The sequence below is a fragment of the Anopheles merus genome, chromosome 2L, assembly GCF_017562075.2.
Source record: "Anopheles merus strain MAF chromosome 2L, AmerM5.1, whole genome shotgun sequence".
NCBI classification, from domain to species: domain Eukaryota; kingdom Metazoa; phylum Arthropoda; class Insecta; order Diptera; family Culicidae; genus Anopheles; species Anopheles merus.
Window position 1 is genome coordinate 20634579 of NC_054083.1, and position 24225 is coordinate 20658803.

The following is a 24225-nucleotide window of genomic DNA, read 5'->3' on the forward strand; positions in this document are numbered from 1 at the left end:
ATTGCGCCGGGTTTGACATTCGTTCGGCGAGGGCAACACAGGGTGGTTCGTTCATGTATTAAAGAGAGAGAGAGAGAGAGAGAGAGAGAGAGAGAGAGAGAGAGAGAGAGAGAGAGAGAGAGAGAGAGAGAGAACAAGTTGGAAAAATTGAAAAAATATAATAGCAATCAAATTTATACAAGAAATGCGCTTAGTTAAATTTTATTAAATAAATAATTCCCTAGCTTTTGGAAGTAAAATAACAAAGTCGGTGTCTTACCCCATCAGTCACTGCTCGCTATGGCCACGCTAAGGTACCTGTGGTCTCACCTGCTCGTCGCTCAGTTCACTCCGAGCTTTCCTGGAATTCATTCCGTTTCGGCGGGGCTGTGTGCGAGTTCAGTTCTCTCGCATCTCCCGTCGTCGGTGTTTGTGCCGTCCGTCCGGTCCGTGGGGGATTAGCGCTATCCTAGCCCAAGAAAGAAAGAAAGAAAGAAAAAAGCATCGCTTCCCCAACGCTGTTTGTTTTGTAGTGTAAGTAACCCGTCCGTACCTGTCCCGTGTAAAGTGTTCCGTAATCTCGCAACCCAGTTGAGTGAAATATGAATGAAAGCGTCAATTTCCGAAACAGCCACCAAGCTATCAGCAGCATAGACCGTTGCGGCGAGTCGTGTTGAATGTGGGGCACGGCAACCCCATGCAAGGGGGCAGTGAAAGGGGAAGAAAAATAATAATAATACAACGTATGCATGCAGCCGATCCACCGCATACCAAGAGCCGCGCGCGTTCACTGTCCGCTGGAGTGGTGTGAGTGAAAACGTGTAGTGTGTGGTCCCCCCTACTCGCCTACTGCGCCCAACCCCATCCGCCGTCGTTTTATCCATTTGTTGGTGGGTGTTTTTTTTGCACGCGGCATCCAAGCAACAACTCCCCCCCCCCGTTGCTCCGTTTGCATTTTGCTCGCGTGTTCAGTGTGTGCGTGTTTCTGTTGTTTTGTGTAGTGGTCGACGTCGTCGTCATCGTTCCCGTGGAATCGGCCTCCCATTCCCCCCCCCCCCCCTGCACGTAAGAAGAAGAAAAGTCAAGGGGAGCCCGTTCAGGTGCGTCACCCTCGCGGTGTGTACGGTTTTGCTTGTAAAGGTGTGGTGTCCGAGTTTTGTGTGTGTGCGGTGTGTGACTAACCCCAAAATTTAGGCCCCCAAACAACCGCAACAAAAAAACGGGAAGAAAGCTCATGTTGGGGAGATCGCAAGTGAGGCGGATAAAAAAAAAATAACAAATGGAGAAATAGCTTCACTCTCAACGTGTGTGTGTGCACTTGTGTGTTAGTGTGTAGTTCTTTTCACCGTTTGTTCTGCGGCGTGGCGTTTGTGTGTTGGTACGGTGGAGAATGGCCGGGGAAAGCAATTGAGAAGCCGTAAAAAGAAAAAGTAAACATAAACCATCCGCGCATCATCCCCCAGGTGAGCGCGTGCGTGTATGTGCTGTTGTGTGTATGTGAGCCTGTTGAACGTCTTCTTTTTGCCGCTGCTGCTGCTGCATCGGGAAATACAAAAGGTAGGGCAAGCTTCTTCTTTTCCCACTGTAGTTTGCGGAAGGTGGAGAAAATGGGCAGAGGAAGCTGCAGAGTGCTTCACTTCTGTTGCTGCAAGTTGTGCAAACATCACACGCCTGTGCCTACTGCGGTTGTGAGTGTGTTTTGTTTAGTATAAAACCGTGCTAGTGGTCCGAATGCGCGCTGCCCAAGGCATTCCACGAGGGCCTTGGGAAGAAATTGGGCAACATAGAGGTTAGCAACCCGGAAAGAACACACCTGTACAATAACAACGGGTGGAAAATGTGCTCACGTTGCTACCCCTCACGTTGAACGAGAGCGCGTTTTGGATCGAACGGAAGAGAGAGAGAGAGAGGGAGACGCGAGAAAACAGTGGGGGAAAATATGAATTCCAAAACTCGTGTCCAGTCGGCGCGACGTGGTCAGCGAGACGGCGGAAATCAACCGGTTGCTCTGGGGCGTAGTTGTTTTGCGCGTAATCCCCCCTCCTTCCATACCGGTGTGCGCATGATAATTCTGGAACGAGGGAGGAAGGAAGAGAAACAAGGGTGTGTTGGGCTGGGCTGGGTGGCTAACAACAAGTTTTGTTTTCCCTGCTGGCGAGACAAATGCTTCCAGCCAACGTCGCTTCCCCAGCACCTTCCCAGCACAAGGGCATCCAGAGTCGGACGTGTGTGTGTGTGTGTGTGCTTGTGTGATTCCACCGGAATCAAGGTTGATGATATGAGGAGGACTTGTTTCTCGTTTTATTTTTCGGCGCTTTCCCTTCCGTCCCGCTTTGTGTCGACGTTTGCGCGTAGGAGAGCTTGTATTATGCAAATCGCTTTCGCTGTGCGCGCGCGCCCAACGGCTCTGGAAGGAATGCGCGCTGGGCTGGGCTGCGTACCACATCGCCACGCAACAGCAAAGGAAACCGGTATCGCGCGCGAGCTGAGCCAACGCTGGGGCGACTGCGCGTAGTTGAGCTGTCAATTTGCTGAGCTTTGTTTCTTCTTTCTCCAGTAGGCCCAACACCAACACTGGCGCGATCGTCCAGCCTAATGTTTCGCCGTCTGCGCGGGACTGTTTCTATTGTGGAACAGAGGCGGAAGATGTGGCGTGGCTGCGATGGATTAAGAAGCGCTCTACAGGTTTCCTGAGGGACTACGGAACTTCTAATCCAAATTAATGTGCACATGGTTGTTGATGTTCGAGTTTACACAGTTGCATGCGCGCGGGTAGGCGATATCATCGTGGCCCCCACATCTATGTCCACACATGCCACCACCGGTCACCGGTTGGGCGCAAACGTTTGCACAAAGGTTTGCTCTGTGCTCTCGGTCACGCTTTGACTTGCGATTGTCGGGATCGCATGGATCGATCATCAAAACTTGGGTGTACTTCGTTGGTTGGCTTAAAATATAAGCATGATTTTAATATACTTAATAGTGTCATAGGGGCAACAGTGCCCACAAGGGGTTTTTTCATTAAAACTTTAGTTTAACGTCCAAACGAGTACACCGATGGTTTTCTTACAATGAATAGATATACTGTGCCGAATTTCATATGCATTCATATGCATCATCGAGCAGAAAACTATACCTTTTCAACCATGTCAAATAGACTCTCAAAACAAAGAGAAACGAAGGGTCGAGAGAGAGAGAGAAAGAGTACAAAGATTACTCAAGACATACAGTAGTACCACACACGTGAACAAGTGCAAATATATATAAAAAAAAGCCTATTATATTCAGATTACCGCCTTATCCTACACGGGTGATTCGATTCTCTTGCTCCATTGTTCAAAAAATGACGTCTTTTTTAACCATTTTTAAAACGCTTTAAACACTGTTTTTTTTAAAATGCATACTCCAAGATTCCGCTAGTAGAAAAGAAGAAGCAATTTTTGATTATTTGAATACATCAGAACATAGTTGAAATTCCTTGTAACGTTGTTTTTTCGGTTAGGGTGGTTTAAACTTAAATAAAACTATGTGTTTGTGTACCGTTATGATCCAAATCACGGACAGCTTCAAACTCCGGACACTCGTCATGATTTTAATTTATTCATATTCAGATCCTGGGCATACCGCTTTTTAATTTGCCTAATTGCCATGATGTACTTGAATTAATTAAAATATGTGTCCTCAGCTCATATTAGGCCCTTTTGCCACGATTAATAAATATTTTCTGGCTGTCAGTTAACCGCCGGAGGCATTCTTAGCAGTTTTGCTAAGTGTAATATCTTCGATAACTCCTATTAATCTGGTTCAGATGCATTGAAGTACATCGGAATCTGTCGTAGAATTAGTTATCAGTGTGAATGCCACAATTTTTTAACATATTGTGCTATAAATTTCATTAAAACACGTTTAATTAATACTGTCCGGAATTCGATGCAAGATTTTTTCATCTTGTTTTTAATTCCGGGCAGCTGAGGCAAATTGCGATTAATTGCATACAAATATAGTTTTAGACAGCGACCAAGACAGCGATAACAAGAACAAACATTCAACGATAATAACAAAACAACGATATTTGAAGATATATGTGTGTCTAATGCCTTGATGGCCGTACGGAGAAGATCGTTGAATCGCGCAGCAGTCATCAGTAAGACCATGTTGACAGTAAGACCGTCGTACTGTCGGTCTAGGAGGACACCGACACACAGAATACGCCCCTAAAAAGAAGTTGAAAACTAAAAAAAGTGTGGTGTGTATGTGAATGTGAAGATTCACTAAATTCAAACGAAATATTGAAGCTGTCTAACGAAATCAAAAGGTCGTTGAAAGGAACTATGAATCAAAATATCGTGGCAGTTTCATGATTTTTTGCAATGTTTCGTATCATTGGAAATATTTATTTTTACTCAAATTTAGAAGGTTTGCATATTAGTAAAGGGAGTTAAACAGAGATATGGCCGATTACAATTAAATCAGAAAGAAATTATTACTTTTCAAACATGTCTTAAGTGTCCGTAATTCGAAGCAATACGGTATCTAATTCATAAAATGTAATATAATATAATCTTGGATCGTGATCATTGAAGATATTGACGAACTATTTTGAAATATATTGACGTTCAACCAGTGCACAGCATAAGGGATTTTCACAGTTTTCCCATTTGTTGTATTTATTTTTTTCCTTAACACTGCTCACTTTTTTGAACAACCTGTGTGCGGTGGCATTGGTTTAGCTTGTGAGAAGCACGAAGATAAGTAAATAAAAATACAATCTCCACCACCAAACAACGAAATGAAACTTTTGATTTCTATCTACTGACGTTAGCAAACATTTTCACGCGAGCCATTTTCGCAGTGGACCGCCCCCCTGCTCCCTCCCTGCCTCCCATACTTTTCGTCCAGTTGTACGTGGCAACGTGGTCTTACCTCTTCACCCTGCCGCGTACGGCGGTTCGCCAGTGAGGGATGCAATTGTTCTTTCTTTGCTGTATCTTCCCTCCCTTTTGCATACTAATGACTGTGTGAATCAAAAGTTTCACTGCCATGAGGCGGGGCACAAGCGGAAGGGTTGGTGCGTTTTCTATAAGATTTAGCTAGCAAAAAAACCCTCAAAGCTCCTGCATTCGTAGGAAAACCCCTTATCTACTTGTTTGCGCTGTGTTAAGAAGAAACTGTTTACTACGTACTTAAAATGTATTTCTCTATTAAACCAGTAAAGAAACGCTGATGGGGGACCCCGCCATCGGCCTACAACTCGTTCGCATACTACGCTTTTTGTTTGTTGCAACTGCATCGTTTTGTTTAATGAATTCACCAACACGCCGCCGCAATGCCGATCGAGCTCTGTGGTGTGTGCCCCGGCCGGGATGATTCACCCCTTTCCTTCTTAACGCGTTGGTCACGGACACGAACTGCGCATACGTTTCCAGCTAGCCAGCTTGGTTGGCGTGTGAGACGTTTAAAAGTGAATGGATACAACCCCCCCCCCCCCTTCCGCCACTGCAAATCGGTGGTCACAGGTGGAAGTGCGTTTCCATGGTCACATTCCAATGTGCACCTCCTCCTCGTGGGACGTGCGGTAAACCATCCGGCAGAAAGAGCACCCGATGGGGGGCCATAGCCTGTCCAAGCGTCGTGTGCGTGATGGATGGATGCCAAATAATTTAATTCGTGTCTTCTCTCTATTACTTGTTTGATCAATCGAGGGAATAAATGTGCAGTGGTGGTGATGTATCATCGTCCGTTGCAGGAGGTTCATTTTCCCCGTTTCACAGCAAATGGTTTTTTTTTTAATATGGAAATAGTGAACTATATTTCCTATGCGAAAAACTAGACTTAGTGGAGCTTACAGATTAGATTTGTACTAGCAATCTGCGGTATTTAAGACCGTACGCTTGGCATGGGACTGTAAGACATAGGATTGGTGCTCCAATCAAGGACGAGTTTGTACCACGTTTGAACCAAAACAAAAATTGTGACGAAACTACTGAATAAAAATTCATAAACAAAGGTGAAGTAGATAGACACAAATTTTTGCTACATTATTGCTTTTACATTTTGAAAATTAAATGCTTTTTACAAAAGTTATAACCGTTTTCCAAAAACGCTTCCATGTACCAAATTTTGTGTTATGTGTTCCAAATGTTGTGCTAGCTGTGAACTAATAATTTGCTAGTCCATAAACTGTGCTAGAATTGTGTTATCAAACAAAATAAATTTCCAACACTAAGGTGAATGTTTCAAGGAATGTACAATTACAAAATTCGATAACTAGATGCTGAAAATCAATTAAATTTAGTATTTTAAAGATAATGTTCAGAATGCCAATTTTAGATGATTTTCCATGCGAAATAACACAACTGGTTTTTGCTATCTGACGGCAAAACTTTTAGGTATGGAACTAGCAGAATAATTGGTACATGACCGCTTTTCTTGCACCAATTCTTGTGCTATTTTTCAACTCGATAATATAATTATTTAATATTATTACTATTATTAGAATCCAATTTGAATCCACCACCACACCATAAACATCAACATATCGATAAAAGAACACAAATGTCACAATACACCTTACATACAAAAACAGATACGAGCTAAAAACAAATGACTCCGGATAGTCGAAGCTTATAATAGAGAAAGTAAGCCTCTGAGTTTGGAAAATACGACCTAAGTCTGATAGAACTAGTAGGAGGATAAATCCTTTCTCGCCAAAGAAGAAGAAGAATATTATTACACAATCAAAAACTGTGCGGTTTCAGTGTTAATGAATCATAATCGAATTTTTTACATCATTCTGTTGCTCTAGTGTACGTATAAATTGAAAGTTAATAGCACTAGCACAACAATTGGTACACCTACTCCTACGTCAAAAAAGCAGCGTTAATTTACACTTGTCACATGACATAACAAATGTTAAATTAAATTTGTTTGCGGTTTATGTAATTTTGTACATTTGCATGTGACCTCTTGCTCTCTCTCTCTATCTCTCTTTACTGAAGTAGTAGACTTACGTCAATGTATGTACGCACAGATGTAGACCACGATCGTACGCCATTGTACGATGTAACATTATGATTCGATCAATTAACATACTCCACCCGCGTTCATAGAAAGCAACACCAAACATCTACTACTATAGACAAAGCACTTTTTCTGCCACATTTCTCACCCTGTTGTGTTAGGTGAGCCGACTTCGAGTAGGGTTTATTAGATGCACCGGTTTGTGTGGGGGACGTTGTGGGGAAGATCTCGCCATCGCACATTCGGTGCACCTCATTCAGATCAGTTGCAAAGAAGCCCTTCCCATCGTCTTCTCCATTGTTACAAGATACGCTGATGAGACTGATAGGGTGGTGGTATCGATGAATACTGATGACCTTCTCGGGTGTTGGGCAGGGCGTGTGCAACGGTGCACAGCAACTGTGTGGCGTCGTGGAACTAAATCTTATCGGCGGAGAGTAATATTTAATATCATCTCGTGCTTGAATTCTATAGAACCCTCACTGCCCCCTTCCCACCAATGCCGTAAGTAGGTCCGTGAGAAGTGTGCAGTGCGTTTGTGCTAAACACTTCCAGCTCAAGCGAAACGCGCACCAAGGCCGCCACGCAAAAGCATAGCCGGCTTTCACACACAACGGTCTGTGCGTTAGCGCCCCCTCCGGTGGTGAGGCTGCGGTGCAACGGAAGTGAAAACTTGTGGTAAGAGAAGGGGGTTACTATCGGCCAACGATCGACTAGCCGCTAGCCGTCACATGGGATGGACGCCGGATAGCAATTACTGCTGTTGATGGGGCTCACGTTGCACCCTTCAAATGCACCTTTCGGGGTTTGGGGAGTGAAACTTTAGGAGTGTCGGCAATGATGCTCCCCATTCTCGCGCTCTCCTTCCAACGATTAGAGACAAAACATCTCTTTTTAGTTTTGCTTTTTTCCGCAACAGGGTTGAGAAAAGCCTTTCTGCTAAACAGGTTTTATGGCTCATTTTTGTGCAAAATAAATGGTTCTATTTTTTTGTTGTTGTGGGTATTTGATTACATTTCTGCTTTTTTTTTCAATTTCCCACCATTATCTGCCCAGGCGAACTCTAGTTTTGATCCAGTCCGTCAATATTAATTGCCTCTTGGCATTGGCCGAGCTTTTTGCAGTCGGCAATCTGTGGAGATATTCAAAGGAAAGTTTACCATGGGAAATTGCTTTCCCAAATGGTTTGGTAGTAAAGCTCAATCGGCTACAGGGCACAGGGCAGCTAAGAAGATCGAGTAGCAAAAGCAAACTCGAGCTGGACGAAACTAGGCTCATTCGGTTCTTTTTCATATACATGGACATTACTTTATTACATCTTCAAAATTATTTGGCAGTCTAGGACGATCATTATTTCGACGGGTACGACGTTCTTTTTGAAGAAAGATCTGGTCATACGGTTTACGTTCATATTTGTATTGGAGGAGATGAACGACCCTGGCGTATTAGGTCGTTCTTCATCCTTTATATGAACAACTCTGTACAGTATGATTTATAAAGAACCAATGAACGTAGATTAGATGAACGTAGGTCGTTCGTTCTTTATAATTAACTGAATGAATCGTACGATTGTGGTTATTGGGGAACACCTCCAGAACAATACACGAATTCAATACCAGTCATTCCTGTTAAATTGAGCCTTTAGAGGCTCCAAAATTTAACTGTAAATAGATAATTTTGTTTGAGTTAACTTGAGTAACTGTTTGTACCAGTATTACTCAGATTGATCAAAATATCTTAATGAATGGAATTAAAAAAATATATACCTATACGGATTTGGATAATATTCATGGAGTCTTCGAAATTGGCATGTATTTTGAGGTATAAATAACTCTGTTAATACATGGTTTTCGGTGTCACATCATTATTCACATTCATTATTCCAAGATGTTTTTGAACAGCTGTCAAATTGTGTATTTTCATCATAATAAAATTTCAGTTCTTCTACATGATTTTTAACACATCACAAAGATCTGTCAAACTCAATCCAGCTTGAAATGTGTTGAAAATCATGTGGAAGAACTGAAATTTTATTATGATGCAAATACACAATTTGACAGCTATTGAAAAACATCTTGGATCCGGTGAAAAATTATGTGCACATTCGAAAATGACTTGGAAAACCACGTAAATAACGTTAGCGTTTTCTTGAAATTTAAAAAAATAATAATAATATTGCAGACTTTTTATATGCTATTTTAATTGAACATAATAGATGTCATAAATATTCAGATTAAATATTTAGACAAATATTTCTTTTGATTAAATATCATGCGAAAATAGTTTGATTTAGACTAGAGTGAAACATTGTTCATTAACAAACAAAATGTGATGCCTTAGAGACAAAAAATGTATGTATGTATTCTGCGTGTTTAGAGTCTGCTAGGAGATTGCATAGAACAGAATTCATCCAATTCAATTTGTGAAGTTTTGTGATCTTGTTTCCAAAGCATGTTATCGATTTCTATCTAGTTTTTTTTTTTTCACAATCTTTCAACGTTTCTCGAAACACGTTTCCAAATATATGATATTTAGAAATATCGCTTCCTCTGGTTTAGGTAAATGTGTAGCGTCTTTTCCGCATAAAACCATATATTCCTGTTGATAACGCGATCTTCTCCCCCAACACTTGTGCAATGAATTTAGACGCTCGATTGCTTGCTCATCTGGAGCGCTGTGGGCCACTTGTGTCCATGTTTGACGTAAAACGATCATAACGGACCATCACGAGCGGGAAGGGAAGCAGAGGGTGTCGAAACAGTTACGATGAAACTCCAACAAAGTGTAGCAATTGCGCTGCATGCGTGATTTACCCCCTTTTCCGGGCCTTCCTTTTGAATATTTCCCATTCTCTCCAGCGCACACTACTGTTAATGAGCGTATGATGGGGTGCAGGAAAGTTAAGAACTCATGCGAGGCGGCAACCGACTTGTCATCACATCTTCCGTAGATTGTGTGTGTGTATGTCTGCGGGCTGTGGAAAATGTGGATCACTACTTGGCGTTCCTTTACACATGCTAATTCTCAGCGCTAAGCGCGCTGTATTCCACCGAGCAGCTGGGACTGAAACAGTTTATTTTCGGGAATTTCCTTTTGTACATCCCTGCTCCAACCACCCCTTTTAGCCAACGGAAGGCGTAAAAGTTGGCCGACAATTCATGACGCTTTATGGTTGATTAGTTTCCGCTCACGGGGTTTTAACGGCTCAGTTCCCTTTGGGGGGCTGGCTGGTTGCTCGCTGGTGGTATGTACACAGAGCCAAGAGCCGCTCTCGGATGGGCAAATAAACGTCCAAAACTGGAGTGGACCAAACTTCGCACACATCTAGCAAATCCAGCGAATTGTGGGTTGAATTGCGATGGAAAGGGGCAAGCCACAAATATCCCGTTGATCGATCGTCCATCTGTTCGTGGCGGTTTGAGGCGATGCTGATGATGGCACCTCTCTCAGAAGCTTCGCAGCGAATTACGAAATCGATCAACTGGGGGAGGGCATTCAAACACACACACACATTCTTTTGACCCACATGGTGGAACCGCGCCGGTGAATTCCTTGCGTGCATTACTGTGGTTTGTGTCATCATGTTAGGCCGTCATGGTTGACCGGTTGCGATGTGTGTGTGAGTATGGCGAGGGGTGAGGAGGGGTAGATGGGGATAGAGAAGGTAGGATAGTGTTCTAATAAATTCTATTACAGAACGCGATCGATGACACGCGGTCATTGTGTTGCTGATGCTTCTCGGTTTGGGTGTTTGTATGAGTTCTCGGTGAATATTTAATAATATTTAATCTTATATGTTATATAAGAGCTTTATAACATAGCCAACATGTTTAATTATAGCTAAACGTAACATTTGTTAGCCAAACATAATTATTGCTAAACACAACATTTAACATTTAAAAATGTTATTAGTTTTAATCGCCTTTAGTCACTTGTAAAGTAAAATATCTTTGCTCAAATTTGGCATATTTAAACTCAGAACAAAAACAAAATCACCACACAAATTAAAAATAAGTAACGAAATATAAGAACAATACTAACGGAGATTATATTTTAAATAATTTCGAAGCTGGTTCATTGAGTGAATTATAAGAATTGATTTTATTTGTAATCCGATCAATTATGCAGAAGACTGTGGAACGAAGTGGACTAAAAAAAATCTGAAGTTCTTTCATGAGAGTTTAAACTCAGACCACGAAGGAAGCTGCTTAAATAACGTATTGGAATTTGGATTTCACATATGGATGAGGATACGATTTGCCTATGCTGGCTCAAGAAATCTTTTTTATCATTTCTGAAACTAGTTTTCATGACATAAGTCAAGATCATGTAGTTCCTTTTGACTAACGTTAATGATTAATAGTTTATCTAATATGAGCAACATTTTATCCAACATGGACTTTAAGATTCGTTAAGAAATGTATACTTTCCGGCCACATCTGTTGCAGGATCATACATGTGTCAAGACAGTTTTCCGATAAGAGGAAAAAGGACTTGTCCAGATAGCAGCAAATTCGGAGAATATGTGAGGAGTCCGACGTTAAGGTACTGTCACTGTATTATATCGGTCTCATGTAAATTCACTTCCAGCTGCGCCGTGAGTTTGTGATATCAAATTCATCAATTCTGATATCACTTAATATAAAATCATTATCACACATGCAGTGCCTATAAATTGTAGATCAATATATTACAAAACACGTTATAATAGATAACTTTTTGAAACACCATACTCTCAATTATACAGACGGATAGGGGGAACCAGTAGCGATGTGGGTCAGTTTTTATCGACCAGAATCGAATCGAAACTAGATCAAATTGCATAATGCAACAGATTGCTGACGCCGAAGAAGACACGTAGGGCTTGGCTTTGGTTTGAAAGGTCGTCCAAAAGGGGTGGGAGAATTTTCACGAAATGTGATAGGGGACTTATGAGTTCCGAGCAGGCCGTGATTGATAAATTGATTTAACCATCTGAACTTTCTGAATTTCCTTTCGGACGGTGTGGTGCTTCGAAGCGTAAACCCTTGGCTGTTAAGAAGAGGACGCTCAAACGAAGAGTTTTACATTATTGTTCAGGTATTAATTTGATAATACCAAATTCAGCATGTGACTAACATTTTAGTTTGAAAAAAAACCAACAAACAAGCCCTCACAATGTATTTCAGTATCTAATGGGAAATGGTACAACCTTCCTTCAAACCCTTGATATCGATTGACTGTGACCCATATACTAAGCTGAAGCCACTACCCTTCCGTAACAAAAAAAAAAGCAATCAAACACAATCCAGCATTACTGTACCTTACGCTCTTGCCGCTTGAAGGTATCCAATTAGTCTCGCATGAGATTAACTAATACTGTGGACCACCTCTCTGTATACACCTCGTACACACAATGTGAGTGTGCAATGCACTAAAGAAAATTACTCCGCATCATACGATATTCAAATGAGATGACCATCGCCGTCCGGACTTCCTGCTGTGTCTCCAGGTCTCTCCATCCCCCCCCCTCTCTCAGTCTCTCTCTCTCTCTCTCTCTCTCTCTCTCTCTCTCTCTCTCTCTCTCTCCCTCTCTCTCTTAGCGTTTGCAATTGCGTCGTTGAAAATCCCACTCGGGAACTTCTACTTAGCCGTCATTTTGAATCACGCAACTGCATTCAGTTATTCCCTCTGTGTATGTGTGTGTGTGCTTTGAATGGCTTTGTATGCATTTTCCTAGTGAGTGTTCTAATGGAATTGGCCCGGGCTGAACACAGTTGAAGCACACAGTGAAGCAACTGCAACGTCATAAAGAACCAAACAACAATGTGGTGTGATGTTGTTGGTGGCGGCCTGTATAGGGTATTGCAAAAAGGTGGAATTGTTCTTTTATTGTTTCGTTCAACTTCAACACATTCTTCCAAACCGGCACAATAGCAATCCGGAACAAAGTTCTATAATCTGTGAGGGACTGTGCGTAACAGGTGTTGAAGGGGCGAATTCGGCGGGTACTTTCGGAGGGCTCCCCGGTACTAATATATTCCTTGCGTAGAAATGGAGAGGGCGAGAGAAAGAGACGGAACACGTCGTGAGTCGGTTCGAAAAAGTGCGCCGCAAGATTTACGCAATACGTGTGCGTTTTCATTTCCATCAATTAGCATAATTATTTCGCAGTACATTCTAATGGGGGTGAAATGTATTTATCGCTAGGAGTAATTGGCTGTTGGAAGTAAGATGTCATTCTTTCATTAGCAGACCGTTGGGAGCTATTTTATTATTTGATTTAACCACTTTACGAAATGCTTGGTTTTGTTATGCTTTTTGCCCTTAAAGAAAAGCAGAAGAAAAATGGACCGAACTTTGTTCGACCGTTTCGAAAGACAAAAAGAAGGTGGCATAAGTTTAAGGTTAGTTTGGTTTTAAATTTCGGTTCATATTTCCATTCTTCTTCAAATGCACGAGAGAATGCTGTGGTGGTGGTCTATCTGCAACCAAATGAAGATATAAAAAACGCCATCCCAAATGTAGCAATCTACCACCACCACTACCCTGAAGGGCGCGTAATTGTACACCCCACTTGCACAATCGTCAAAGCATCGAAAGATCAACTGGTGTTAAGCTGTGGTGCTTTGTAGCAAACGGCGACGAGCTCGTTCTGGAGAAAAGAAGAAACGTGAGCAAAAATAACATCCGGTACCGTTTAATGGTTCGGTCGCAACAAGGTTGTTGTTCGCCATATAGTGTGTCAATGCCAGAACTCTGGGAGAAACAGAGAGGGTGCAACGCCGCGTCTGCCAAGAAGTGGTAGAATATGCACTATCGTGTAACACTACCACCAAGGGCAAACCAAGGGATGGGGTGGGATTAATTTCGTTATTGAAGAAATCACCTTTTTGTGCTATGAATGTGAAGGTACCGTCAGAAGAAGTGTGTGACGGACGCCGACAATCATCACCAGCAGCACGTGGGCGTTCATATGACGCCATTTGTCTCTGGGCTGACCATGTTGACATGATGTCGCACCGGTCTTGTAAATGTGTCCCGGTTTGGGGACAATGGTTCAAGAAAAGGGTCACTACGTTACAGCGTAACCACATCGACCGACGTCGCCCTCGTTATCATAATTACGGTGATGTGTGATCACTGTATGGTCGTTGTTGAGTTTAGGGTGGTGGTGTTGTTTAGGTCCCGCGAGGGTGATGAGTTCAGGAAAATAAGCAACCTGCCCATTTGGTCGTTTATTTATTGTCCAATCAGCCGAGCCAACACACATTTGCTCATGTGTCATATGCTTGAGATATGGAACGTGTTCTCGCCAGCAGCTGGGCTAGGTGAGGAAATATATTTATGCAAATAGTTAGCTCGTTGGTGTAACAACAGGTGGTTTTGCTATTTGCTATGCTGCGTTGTTGTGTGGTTATGTCAGAAGCATTCCGATTGAAACGAGTTAGAGATCGATTGACATTTAAACGATCAATACGATGATTCTCTTGCGTGCACTCTCACGCAGGCAGCATTGCCAGTTGTGGATTGTACTAATAGAGGCACGACTCAGAAAAAGACTGCATTTCAGCGAGCAATTTAATTGACACTTTGCGAGATCAACTGGAGGAGGATGAATTTGTAATCCTTTTCGTATTGTAGCATTAAATTCGATTTAGACTCTAACATGTTCAGTAAGAACTTTCAGTTCAAGTTAATTATTAAAAGTTTAATAGTTAATTTAATTAGATTAAAAGTTTATTTTGACTGTTGTTTTTAAATTTGCCGTTTCAAATGACAAACAATAAACTCTTTATGTTGCAGTTCTGCTGTTGTCATTGCTTTTGTTATTTCATATAGTGATTCCCTCAATTCAAAATAAGTATGTAAGCATGAATTTGATTTATTACAAAAAAAAACACAATAAACAAGGAAACGTTAAATGTTTAAAATTTAAGAATAGAATAGGATTTAAAATGATTTTATGATTAAATGATTTAACTTATCTACCAGTTTTGATTGACAGAGTGCTCGATTTTGGATAATAAGAATGAGTTCTTTTTTACTCTTATCATATTAACTTTTACATAATTGAAATTGGAAGTCTCTCTCTCTCTCTCTCTCTCTTTCTTGTTGGGCTGCTTACGAAAGATCACATGGTCCGCGTCGAGCGTCGTGACACGGCCCAGTCAACAATCATTCTCCAGCATGCTCGGTCCCTGGCTGTAGCCTCCCATCCATGTAGACACTCGATCTATGACAGGTCTCACTTCACCTGATCCAGCCATCAAGTTCGCTGTGCTCTCCTGCGCCTTATGCCGAACTGGGGATCGCTGTCGAACGCCTTCTTGGTCGGGCATGAGTCCGGTCTCATGACATGCCCCAGCCATCGTATCATGCCAGCCTTCGCCACTGTCAGGATGCTCGGTTCGCCGTACAGTTCAGCAAACTCGGATGGTCCAGGACTCGTGTCCATAGAAGATCACCGGGCGAATCAATGTGCGATATATCTCACATCTCGTGCGAACTCGAAGTCTTCTAGTTTTCAGCAGTCGGTGAATGGTAATATTGATGCAATCCAACTCTTACTGCTTTGCGTTTGATTCGGGTGTACGCCTCACACGTCGCTGTTGTCCTGCTGATGAGTCAATGTCGCCCGCGAAGTCAAGAAATTAAAGAGACAGGAAGAGGATCGTGCAATCGATGTCGTTGTCTAGCTCTTTGAGATTCGAACGATTCCGACATCAAATTAGACTCTGTCACTTTACACTGCACCCTTTAATGGTGGACTATGACAGCCGGGTGAACTCAGGGAAGTGATACCGCTACAAGATTTTCCATAACTCATTCCGATCTATGGTGTCGATGTCGTTGAAGTCCATGAATAGGTGGTGCGTTGAGATCTGGCACTCCTGGAGGATCTGTCGAACAGTTAAAAAATGGTCGATGGTGGATTTGCCTCCGACAAGCTTGGTCGCTGCCGTAATTTTTTGTAACACGGGCCACAGGATCTTTTAGCTCATCAAACCCATATTATGACCTCAAAGGATACACAATCATAATTGTTTGTCGTCGAATTAAAGTGTTTTGGTTAACGTTGGCTTAAAAATAACAGACAAAGTATGATAACCATACATCTTTGAAACCAAATCGATGATCAGAAAGATTATCTGACGAATGGTAATAAAGTTTGAAGTCTGGCTTGAGAACTGGCGAAGATATATGCAAAAAACTGCGAAATTTGGGTGTACATTCAAATGATCCATTCCAAATATGGTGCGAATATATGGGAATATAAACGTTCTATAAACAGATGTAGAATTTTTCAACTTCACACACAACATACCCTGCAACGTGAAAAAATATTGGTTAATTTAAGATTATTAGCGTTTATATGTATGTAGGAGCTCATAAATGTTTAGTATGTTACCCTCATCGTGTTTTCAATCACCGATGCAACCTTATTTTAGTGCTTCTCTAAACGCTCGTTAATTGAAACGATCGTAACACGTTGCATTAATCCGTCAGCTCCGACACAAACCTCCCCACGCTAGCAGCGTTCTCAAGAAACAACCCCTGTTTTAGAATACAATGTGCCATTGAAAGCCGCAGCGCTCTATTAGCGACCCACCAAAACTCACTCAACATGCAAACGAAGTGGTGATGGTGGTGGATAGGTTTGTATCGCTGTTTGTTATTCCAGTCTGACTCCCTGCAATCCAATCACGGCTCTTTGCTCTCGATGCAATCTTTGGAATTGGAATTTTAATTACTTTCCCAAACCGCCCATCCATCACACGCGGGAAACGAACGAAGGGGAAACATGCGGTCGCCGGAGGAACTGATCGGTGTGTCATACCGAACAGGAATAAGCTTCACTGTCGCGTGTGTGATCTCCAACACTTTGTCCAGCAGCAGAGTTGTTTGTCTCTGGCTCTACGCTTTCTCCCTCTCTCTCTCTCTCTCTCTCTCTCTCTCTCTCTCTCTCTCACTCTTTCTCTCTCTCTCTCTCTCTCTCTCTCTATCCGGTTTGTAAGACGAACTGATAGAAGGGAAGAGGCACGCGCCTTTAATCGTTTAGCTCATCAGCACAGTCAACATCATGCGGGGGGCGAAAGAAAACTTGTCTTTCAGTGAACCCGTTAATTGATTTGTTTCTATTTCTGTTGTTTTTACTTTTCAGCACCGTTTCGTCGCGTCGCAGCATTCAGTTCCAGTTCGAGCGATTAGTTCTCCAAAGAAAAACCGGTCAACAATTCCGTCCTGTTATCGACGTCAGGGAACCTGGGACAGCTGTAATTAGTGCTCGTCCCTCTCGGCTGGCGGTTCCTGTGTCTGGCTGGTGTACCTTTTCACCTTGACAAATCACACCGGACAAGCAGGAAAACCATCCGCCAATAGTCAGCGGAGGGGCTAGAGGCGCGGAGTGCGCGGCCGTTTGCCGCAAGAAGCGAGGCGACGAACAACGCGGGGAAAGGATCAACTCGCAGCGCGCGAGATGCGACAGCATTCGCGTGAACAGCTAGCAGCGGCCCGTTACCACCAACACCACCAGCGACAGCAGCAGCAGCAGCGACATGGCGGGAATTAAGCCGAACGTTTACGCCGTGATAGTGACCTCGGTGGGATTCCTCTGTCTGGTCATCAGTGCGACAGCCGTCGGCGTGCCGGTATGGGCGTACTACGAGGGCCGTGGAATAGGTCAGTCGAAGAGAGAAAGAAGGAGAGTGGTGTACGGTACTAATGCTTTATTATGTTTGCTCTTTTCTTCTCGCCTTTCTGCAGAGGATCGTGGCTATTTCGGTCCCTGGCAAAAGTGCCAGGTGCTCAGCTATCGGGAACGGTGCGGTGATATTGGACGCTTCAAACCGGACGGTAAGAACGTGCGGCCCCTCGACTACGTAAAGTGAAAGTGACGCACGAGAGGGAAAGAGAGGAGCATTAGACACTGAAAGATGCGGAGAATACATGAACATGAAGCTTTATTTTACCGTAGGGAACATACGTACCATCATGTTTTTGTTTGTAAACGATTTAATTGAATGGGCAACAGATTGCTCCAGCAGTTAATGAGGAAAGGCGTACAGCGAAACGATCTCTCGCTAAACGAACCCAACCACCGAGCCCGGATGGGTGAACGCCGTTATCAGCCGGTGGGCCCATTTCGGTTGATCGCGCGGCACCATGTGGCCCGCATCGCGCACCAACACTTCCACCAGCCCGAATGCCAGCTTAAAGTAGGCGGCAATTTCCCCGTCAAACTCGAGTGTGCCGCGCGCCACGCTGCGATAGTAGTTGGCCCCGTCGAACTGCAGCATTTGCAGATAGTTGACCATCATTGGGTACGCGCAGATAATGTCGAGCTGGCCGTTGTAGAACATGATGCGATAGTGCTGCAGCAGCTCCGCTATCCACGGCGCGACGCTCTCGAACACGTCCTGCTCCAGGTACCGTTCGACCAGGTTCGTTTCGTCCAGATCGTGAAACGGCTGATCGCCGACGTGCAGAGCGCGTCTCGTTTCGTCGAGATTTAGAAACGCAACCAGCGGCACCGCATCGGACGGGTCCTCGGCCGTGTGCAGATAGTTGTAGTACGTCTCGAAGCCGCTCACGTTGCGGAAGAACGAACCACCGCCGTTCGCATCGCCATCGAGCAGATCGTCCATGATCTCGAACGCGCAGCGATAGTTGCCCTTGGCAATACAGGCCGCAACCGCTTGCTCGTCCTGCTCGAACCGTTCCAGCGCATTGCCGTCGATCAGTCCTAGCTGGTACAGGTACTCGCCGTAGTTGAGCTGATTGACCGGATCGCTGTACCCGTTGCCGATCGCCATACCGGCCAGCTTCACCCAGGGGTTCGATGAGTTGCCATTTTTCTGATGAATCGTGTAGCCCAGCGCGGGAACATACTTGCCCGCGTACGATTCGCCGGTAATGTAGAACGGACGGGTTTGCAGGTCGGGGAAAAGCTTCAAAAACTGCACCACAGCCGAGTACAGCTCTTCGCCGATCTGCACCTGGTTGCGGGCGTACCCGGCCTCACTGTCGGTGAAGCTAAAGCCCGTCCCAACCGGATTGTCGATGTACAGCAGATTATGGTTTTCGTACCAGGAGTGCGGTCGCTCTTCCGCCTGCAGGTCGGCCGTGATACGGAACGGGCCATTCTCCTCGAACAGCCCGAACAGGGACGAAGCGCCCGGACCGCCTTGCAGCCAGAGCACGAGCGGTGCCGTGGTGCGGTTCGCTTTCGCCGGGAAGTACCAGAAGTAGAGGTTGGAATTGAAGCGCTTGTCCACGGTGAGAAAGCCGGCATACGATTCGAACCCACGGATGCGGCTGTGCTCGACCCGTGCCGCTTTTTGACCTTCCGCGATGCGTCCCTGCTCGATGTACGGTGTCAGCAGCAGCGGCTCACCATTGTTGCCTTTGTTTGATGAAGATGCAAATCGTGCTGTTGCATTACAGGGCCAAAGTTTTTCGTAAGGATTGATGAACAATCCGCTGGTGGATACAATGAGCAAGCTTAGCAGAAGAAACAGGTGTCCTTTTTGGGCCATTCTAGCTGAAAAATGCTACTTTTACTGACAATATGCGATGCACTGTCTACAAGCCACTGACACAGACTGATACTTATCGGACAAAGCGAACGATCATCAAATTATGGTTGGTGGTAGTTGTGTCGGTTCAGTCGACGAGACAGGCTGAACTCTGATTTGTTTACGGGAACAGCGCTAACAAGACGGTGCGATGTTTTATTGATGTGTTACTGTGAATGTGCTGGTGAATTGGTTCCTGGTGCACTTTGTTGATGAACTTACAGGGGTTTTCTGGCGAAGTGTACTTTTAGTACACTCTTCTGTACTTTTTTCTTTAATAGAAATTTGGAACCTACTAGCTTTAAGTTTCTGGACTCTTAGGAGTAGTATACACACCACTCATGTCCGAATGTTCTTGATTCTAGTACTTGATTCTATCTTCACCATTAACGTTCACCGAATGCTCTACACGTAAAACTAAAGCAAAGGATACGGCATAAGAGACACGGGATACTGTAATTTACGGGCGAAACCCTATTCTCGGCTGTGTTTCGAGGTTGGACGCCGGAACACTATGGAACAAATTGGCTAATGATATTGAACGGCTTTGGCTGGTTTCGGCTGTTTTGGTTCTACCATGTGATCGCGGCCTTTCACACACACCACACCATTTAATTGGAAATTAGACGTTCCAATAAGGATGAAATCGTATCCGCATCCACTTCCTAACAATCAAATCATCACTTCCCGTGCGACAGAGTCCAGAAAGTGTCCCAAAAATATCAGAACCCCTTAAAAACCCTGTGTAAGAATTGATATCAAAAGTTCATGACGTGGAATTTTGTATACCGTATTTTAGCGGTTATAACGAATTGAATTATTCAATATTTATGAAAACAGTCTTTCTTCCACTTTACAAAATTCAAAAACAACTTTGTTCATGTTACCAATTTTATTCAGATTTTTGTTTCGTCTTTCTAGTACAAGCGAATACAAGGCTTACAGCTTATCTTTGTATTACCGAGTTTACCTTTAGTTTTTGATCTCATGAGTAGCTGTTTTTTTATGAATTTGAATGATCAGTTTAAAGAACCAGTTAATTAATTATTTATTCAGCATCCAAATTTATTTCTTTTTGCTTATGCATTTCCTTGGCCACACTCCTTGCTTTTACTTCTGTGGATATCCATGCACCAGACTATCGTTGTATGTAATCAAAAGCAATGTCTCAAAGGCAATCAAAAAGTTGCTTCCAGTTGTATAAAGCGAAGAAAGAAATTTATCCTGATTAGCCATGTATGAACTACAAAGTTAGTCAATTATGTTGTTCATGCTCTAGCCCAGTCTCTGATATACCTGTACAATCATCCATCTAATAAGTTTAAAGATAATAGAAAATGATAACTCTCCAAATATCGAATATCAATCATGCAGCTAATTTAGTAGAGCAATATTGAACCAAAACTTCTTCCATACGTCTTTCGTCACATCTCTATCAGCCGTCGTGTTCGTGAGCGGACTGCTGGCGGTCGGCGGATGCGCCCTATTCGGCATCTTCTGTATCCTGAGCATCATCCAGATAGCGATGATATCGTCCCGCGATCGCGTCTGCATGAGCTACAAAGCACTCGTCCTGCTCAAGCTGGTCGCCACCATACTGGCGGCCGGTCTGTCGATAGCGGCCGCCATCCTGTTCGCGCTGCAGACCGATGACTACGCCCGCGGCTACCAGATCACCCGGGGGATCTCCTTCTATCTGCAAATTCTTGTCACCGCGCTGTCGCTTGCCCTGCTTGCGCTGGCCGCGTACGATCGCATCCTGACGAACCGGCCCGATGGTGATCCGACGATGCTGTCGAACGCTACCGCTAATGGACGAGGAGGAGCAGGGGCTCGCACCGGGTCAACGTACAACAATCCCGGCTTTCGAGAAACATCACACAATCCAAATGGTAAGTGGGGAGAGAAGGCAAATGAAATCAAAACAATTTCACACACCTCTTACTACCTCCCTACAGGCATTGCAGTGACGGATTCATCCGGACGGCCGTACTCCTCCGGCATGAACGGTAGCATGCAGTCGGTCAACACCACCGTCACGACCGTCTCGAACGGTTCGACGATCGGGTCCGGGTCGGTGACGAGGACGCCGCTACGATCGAGCCTTAAGAAGCCCCGCCCGCCCAACTCGACCACGGACGGGTTGGGTATCCGCAATCCGGGCTACTCCGGCGGCAATCAGTCGCCACGGATGCAGCGCAACGGTAGCGTTAAGAAGGTGCGCATTCAAACGCACAGCACAGATGTTTAGTGAATGGCAAATTAGTGGGTAAAGATTGTCAATCGTCGAACACGAATAGAGAGAAAGTGAGAGAGAGAGAGCGCGCGCGGGTGAAGACACACACGCACACACGCCCAATCGCTCTCGGGTCGCTCTTTTCGCGCATTTTTTCAAACATTCCGTCCAATTGGAAACCATAAGCGTCCAGCTGTAGTAAGCTTACAGAGAAAAACAAGGTACTGATTTGTAAATAATAGTATTTATGCGCAAAACTGTCGCTGTCGTTATGCCGGCGTGTGCTATCTTCTGAAACGCGGAACAATCCATATTAGCGATAATCGATAATCGGCAGCAACAAATCAATCAATTGGTATCGGCAGCAGCACTATCAAATCGAATTTAAGAGTAAGAGTTTATAAGAGAGAGCGAGAGTGCAAGAATCGTTAGTGTGTCGACAGTCAGAGGCACACGTGTAGTGCACTATTTTCTTGCTTTCCTATCTTAAATTGTGTGGCAGACCGTTCCACTCACATCAGGACCAAGTAACACAATGGATGCCTTACTTAGGTTGTTCTTATTGGAATGTGAAAGTATTTTAGCAAAGCTCGTTATTTCATATTAGAAATAGGTTAATCACCGCGTAATCTCACGTCCCCATTTTTCTCCACTTCTTGTTTGTGTGAAAAATGTTTGCACCCGCTGTTTCGTAGTATCAATGATAGTGTAAAGTATTGGATCCCATTTACCGTCCATGATGTTTGTAAGGATCGATACCCGCTAAGCGTGAGAGTACTAGAGAGTACTCTAATTGTGGTACCGGCGCACTTTTCTCACACGCGCAGCAGCCTTACGTTGGGCCATTTGTTTTAATTCACTAGCTGGTAAGCGTAGTTTTTAACTTTTCTCTTTAAACACACTACACACATATCCTGAGCGTAACAATTATTGTGGTCTTCCAAGTTTATAAGCGTTAATGTAGTATCATCGTTAGAAGCAAACAACACACGTTCCATTACCAACTTGGCAATACATTCCGTCCCGATGGAGAAGAGTATTCTTGTTAAATTAGTTAGCATAGTTTTTATTCTCTGTTTCCTGTGTACTCACGTTGTTATACACTGTCGTTGTTCTCGATGTTTGGTAGAAGAATTTTGAATCAGTTTAACATTTTTAACAACACCGTCCACTATGTTTTAATGTTAATGGTTTAGGTGTGAGACACCGGTTGCGAGACTGTGCTTTCGCATCGGATCTTATGTCTTAGCCAGGTGTGTACTGTATTCGCTTGTCTTAAGAGCAATAGTTTGCAGCTAACTACGATTCGCTGCTATCGTGAGATGTGGTGGACAGTGGAAAGGATAAAAAAAATACTGATCTAGCAAAATATTAAAATAAAAGACAATGGCAAACACTGGTCAAGAAACAGGCGAAAAGTCGGTAGCAGCAGCACATAGTAATGGTATGTGAAAACGTATCTCACTGCACAAAGTACGAATCCTTGACATAAAATACTTCCTTTTATAGGTTTTCTCTAGAAAGAACATCAGATGTGTAAGTGTGTCTAGCAATGAAGCACAGCTTTTGTTTTCTTTTAAATCGAAGTTAATAGAAACACACTGTTTATTTGTAATTATCTCTAGCATGCAATGTCAGAAAAGGCAATAACAAACAAGAAAAGGACCACGTGGAAGACAGTAGTGCGTTACTGTGATTCATTCAAAATGATCATTCCAAAATCTGTTTTTTTACTCTTCTATTCGGTCTAAGTAAGCTTTTCTCTCGTATTTCCGTTGTGTCGATTTTTCAGTTGGTTTAAACCGTACCGTGGTGTGTTAGGGCGTATGAAAAAGGAAAGTAGTAAAAACTAAGCGAAAATCTGTAATAAAATTGAAAGCAAAAGATCACAACTAGCTACTCGTAGTAAAGGCCGAGGGGAATCCCCAAAGTTACAATCCAAAAGATGCTGCTTTACTTTGATTGATGAAAGAAATGTTCAACCGCAACGTGATGCAACGTGACAACAGCGGAAGCAGAACTCGGAATAGTATGTCACACGAAGCGTCGCATTGTGCACGGTCCTTTCCCGTGATTTGATGCGGTGGGTGGATGTTGTACTAGCGCTCTTGCTTTGCCCAAGCACTACGAACATCTTGGCAAACTCCGGTCCGGGTTCGTGGTACCGTACAAGGAACGCATGCCGCGTCATTCCTGCTCTTGTTACGCCAAAGGCACGGTGAGTAAATCGTTTATTGCAATTTAAGAGTTCCAGTAATTCCCTCTCTTCCTCGCCTGTAAGGCGGTCCACCTCCACAGAGGTGTTGTTTCCAGGAACTTTAAAAATGGAAAGAGGGGCAAGGTTGGCAGAAGCTTTTTTGAAACTATAGTTGCCAGAAGCCTTGAAGTGAAACTATAGTTCGAAGGAATGATTGAAATACAAAACATTTAACT

The 24225-nt window shown here is 43.7% G+C and overlaps 2 protein-coding genes across 3 annotated transcripts; one reads left to right on the top strand and one right to left on the bottom strand.

Moving 5' to 3' along the window:
* Positions 1-334: 334 nt before the first annotated feature.
* On the top strand, positions 335-23626 carry LOC121594807. Of its 2 annotated transcripts, XM_041918508.1 has the most exons (6): positions 335-1536; positions 15112-15522; positions 17144-17661; positions 17746-17835; positions 20996-21448; positions 21515-23626. In XM_041918508.1, the coding sequence occupies exons 3-6, from the start codon at positions 17538-17540 to the stop codon at positions 21805-21807; spliced, it is 960 nt and encodes a 319-aa protein (XP_041774442.1). In that variant the 5' UTR covers positions 335-1536; positions 15112-15522; positions 17144-17537; the 3' UTR covers positions 21808-23626. The 2 variants fall into 2 exon arrangements, with proteins under 2 accessions (XP_041774442.1, XP_041774441.1); XM_041918507.1 differs by lacking the exon at positions 15112-15522.
* LOC121594803 (vitellogenic carboxypeptidase-like) lies at positions 17816-19594 on the bottom strand. Its single transcript, XM_041918503.1, has 2 exons — positions 17970-19594; positions 17816-17908 (listed from the first exon to the last, which is right to left on the bottom strand). The coding sequence occupies exon 1, from the start codon at positions 19515-19517 to the stop codon at positions 18063-18065; it is 1455 nt and encodes a 484-aa protein (XP_041774437.1). The 5' UTR covers positions 19518-19594; the 3' UTR covers positions 17816-17908; positions 17970-18062.
* Positions 23627-24225: the final 599 nt, after the last annotated feature.

Excerpts from the sequence above, each read along its gene's own strand:
- LOC121594803 (XM_041918503.1), bottom strand. The coding sequence starts at position 19,517 with ATGGCCCAAAAAGGACACCTGTTTCTTCTGCTAAGCTTGCTCATTGTA.
- LOC121594807 (XM_041918508.1), top strand. The coding sequence starts at position 17,538 with ATGGCGGGAATTAAGCCGAACGTTTACGCCGTGATAGTGACCTCGGTG. Across the intron at positions 17,662-17,745 it reads CTACGAGGGCCGTGGAATAG|AGGATCGTGGCTATTTCGGT; the intron begins GTCAGTCGAAGA and ends GCCTTTCTGCAG. Across the intron at positions 17,836-20,995 it reads TGGACGCTTCAAACCGGACG|CCGTCGTGTTCGTGAGCGGA; the intron begins GTAAGAACGTGC and ends CATCTCTATCAG.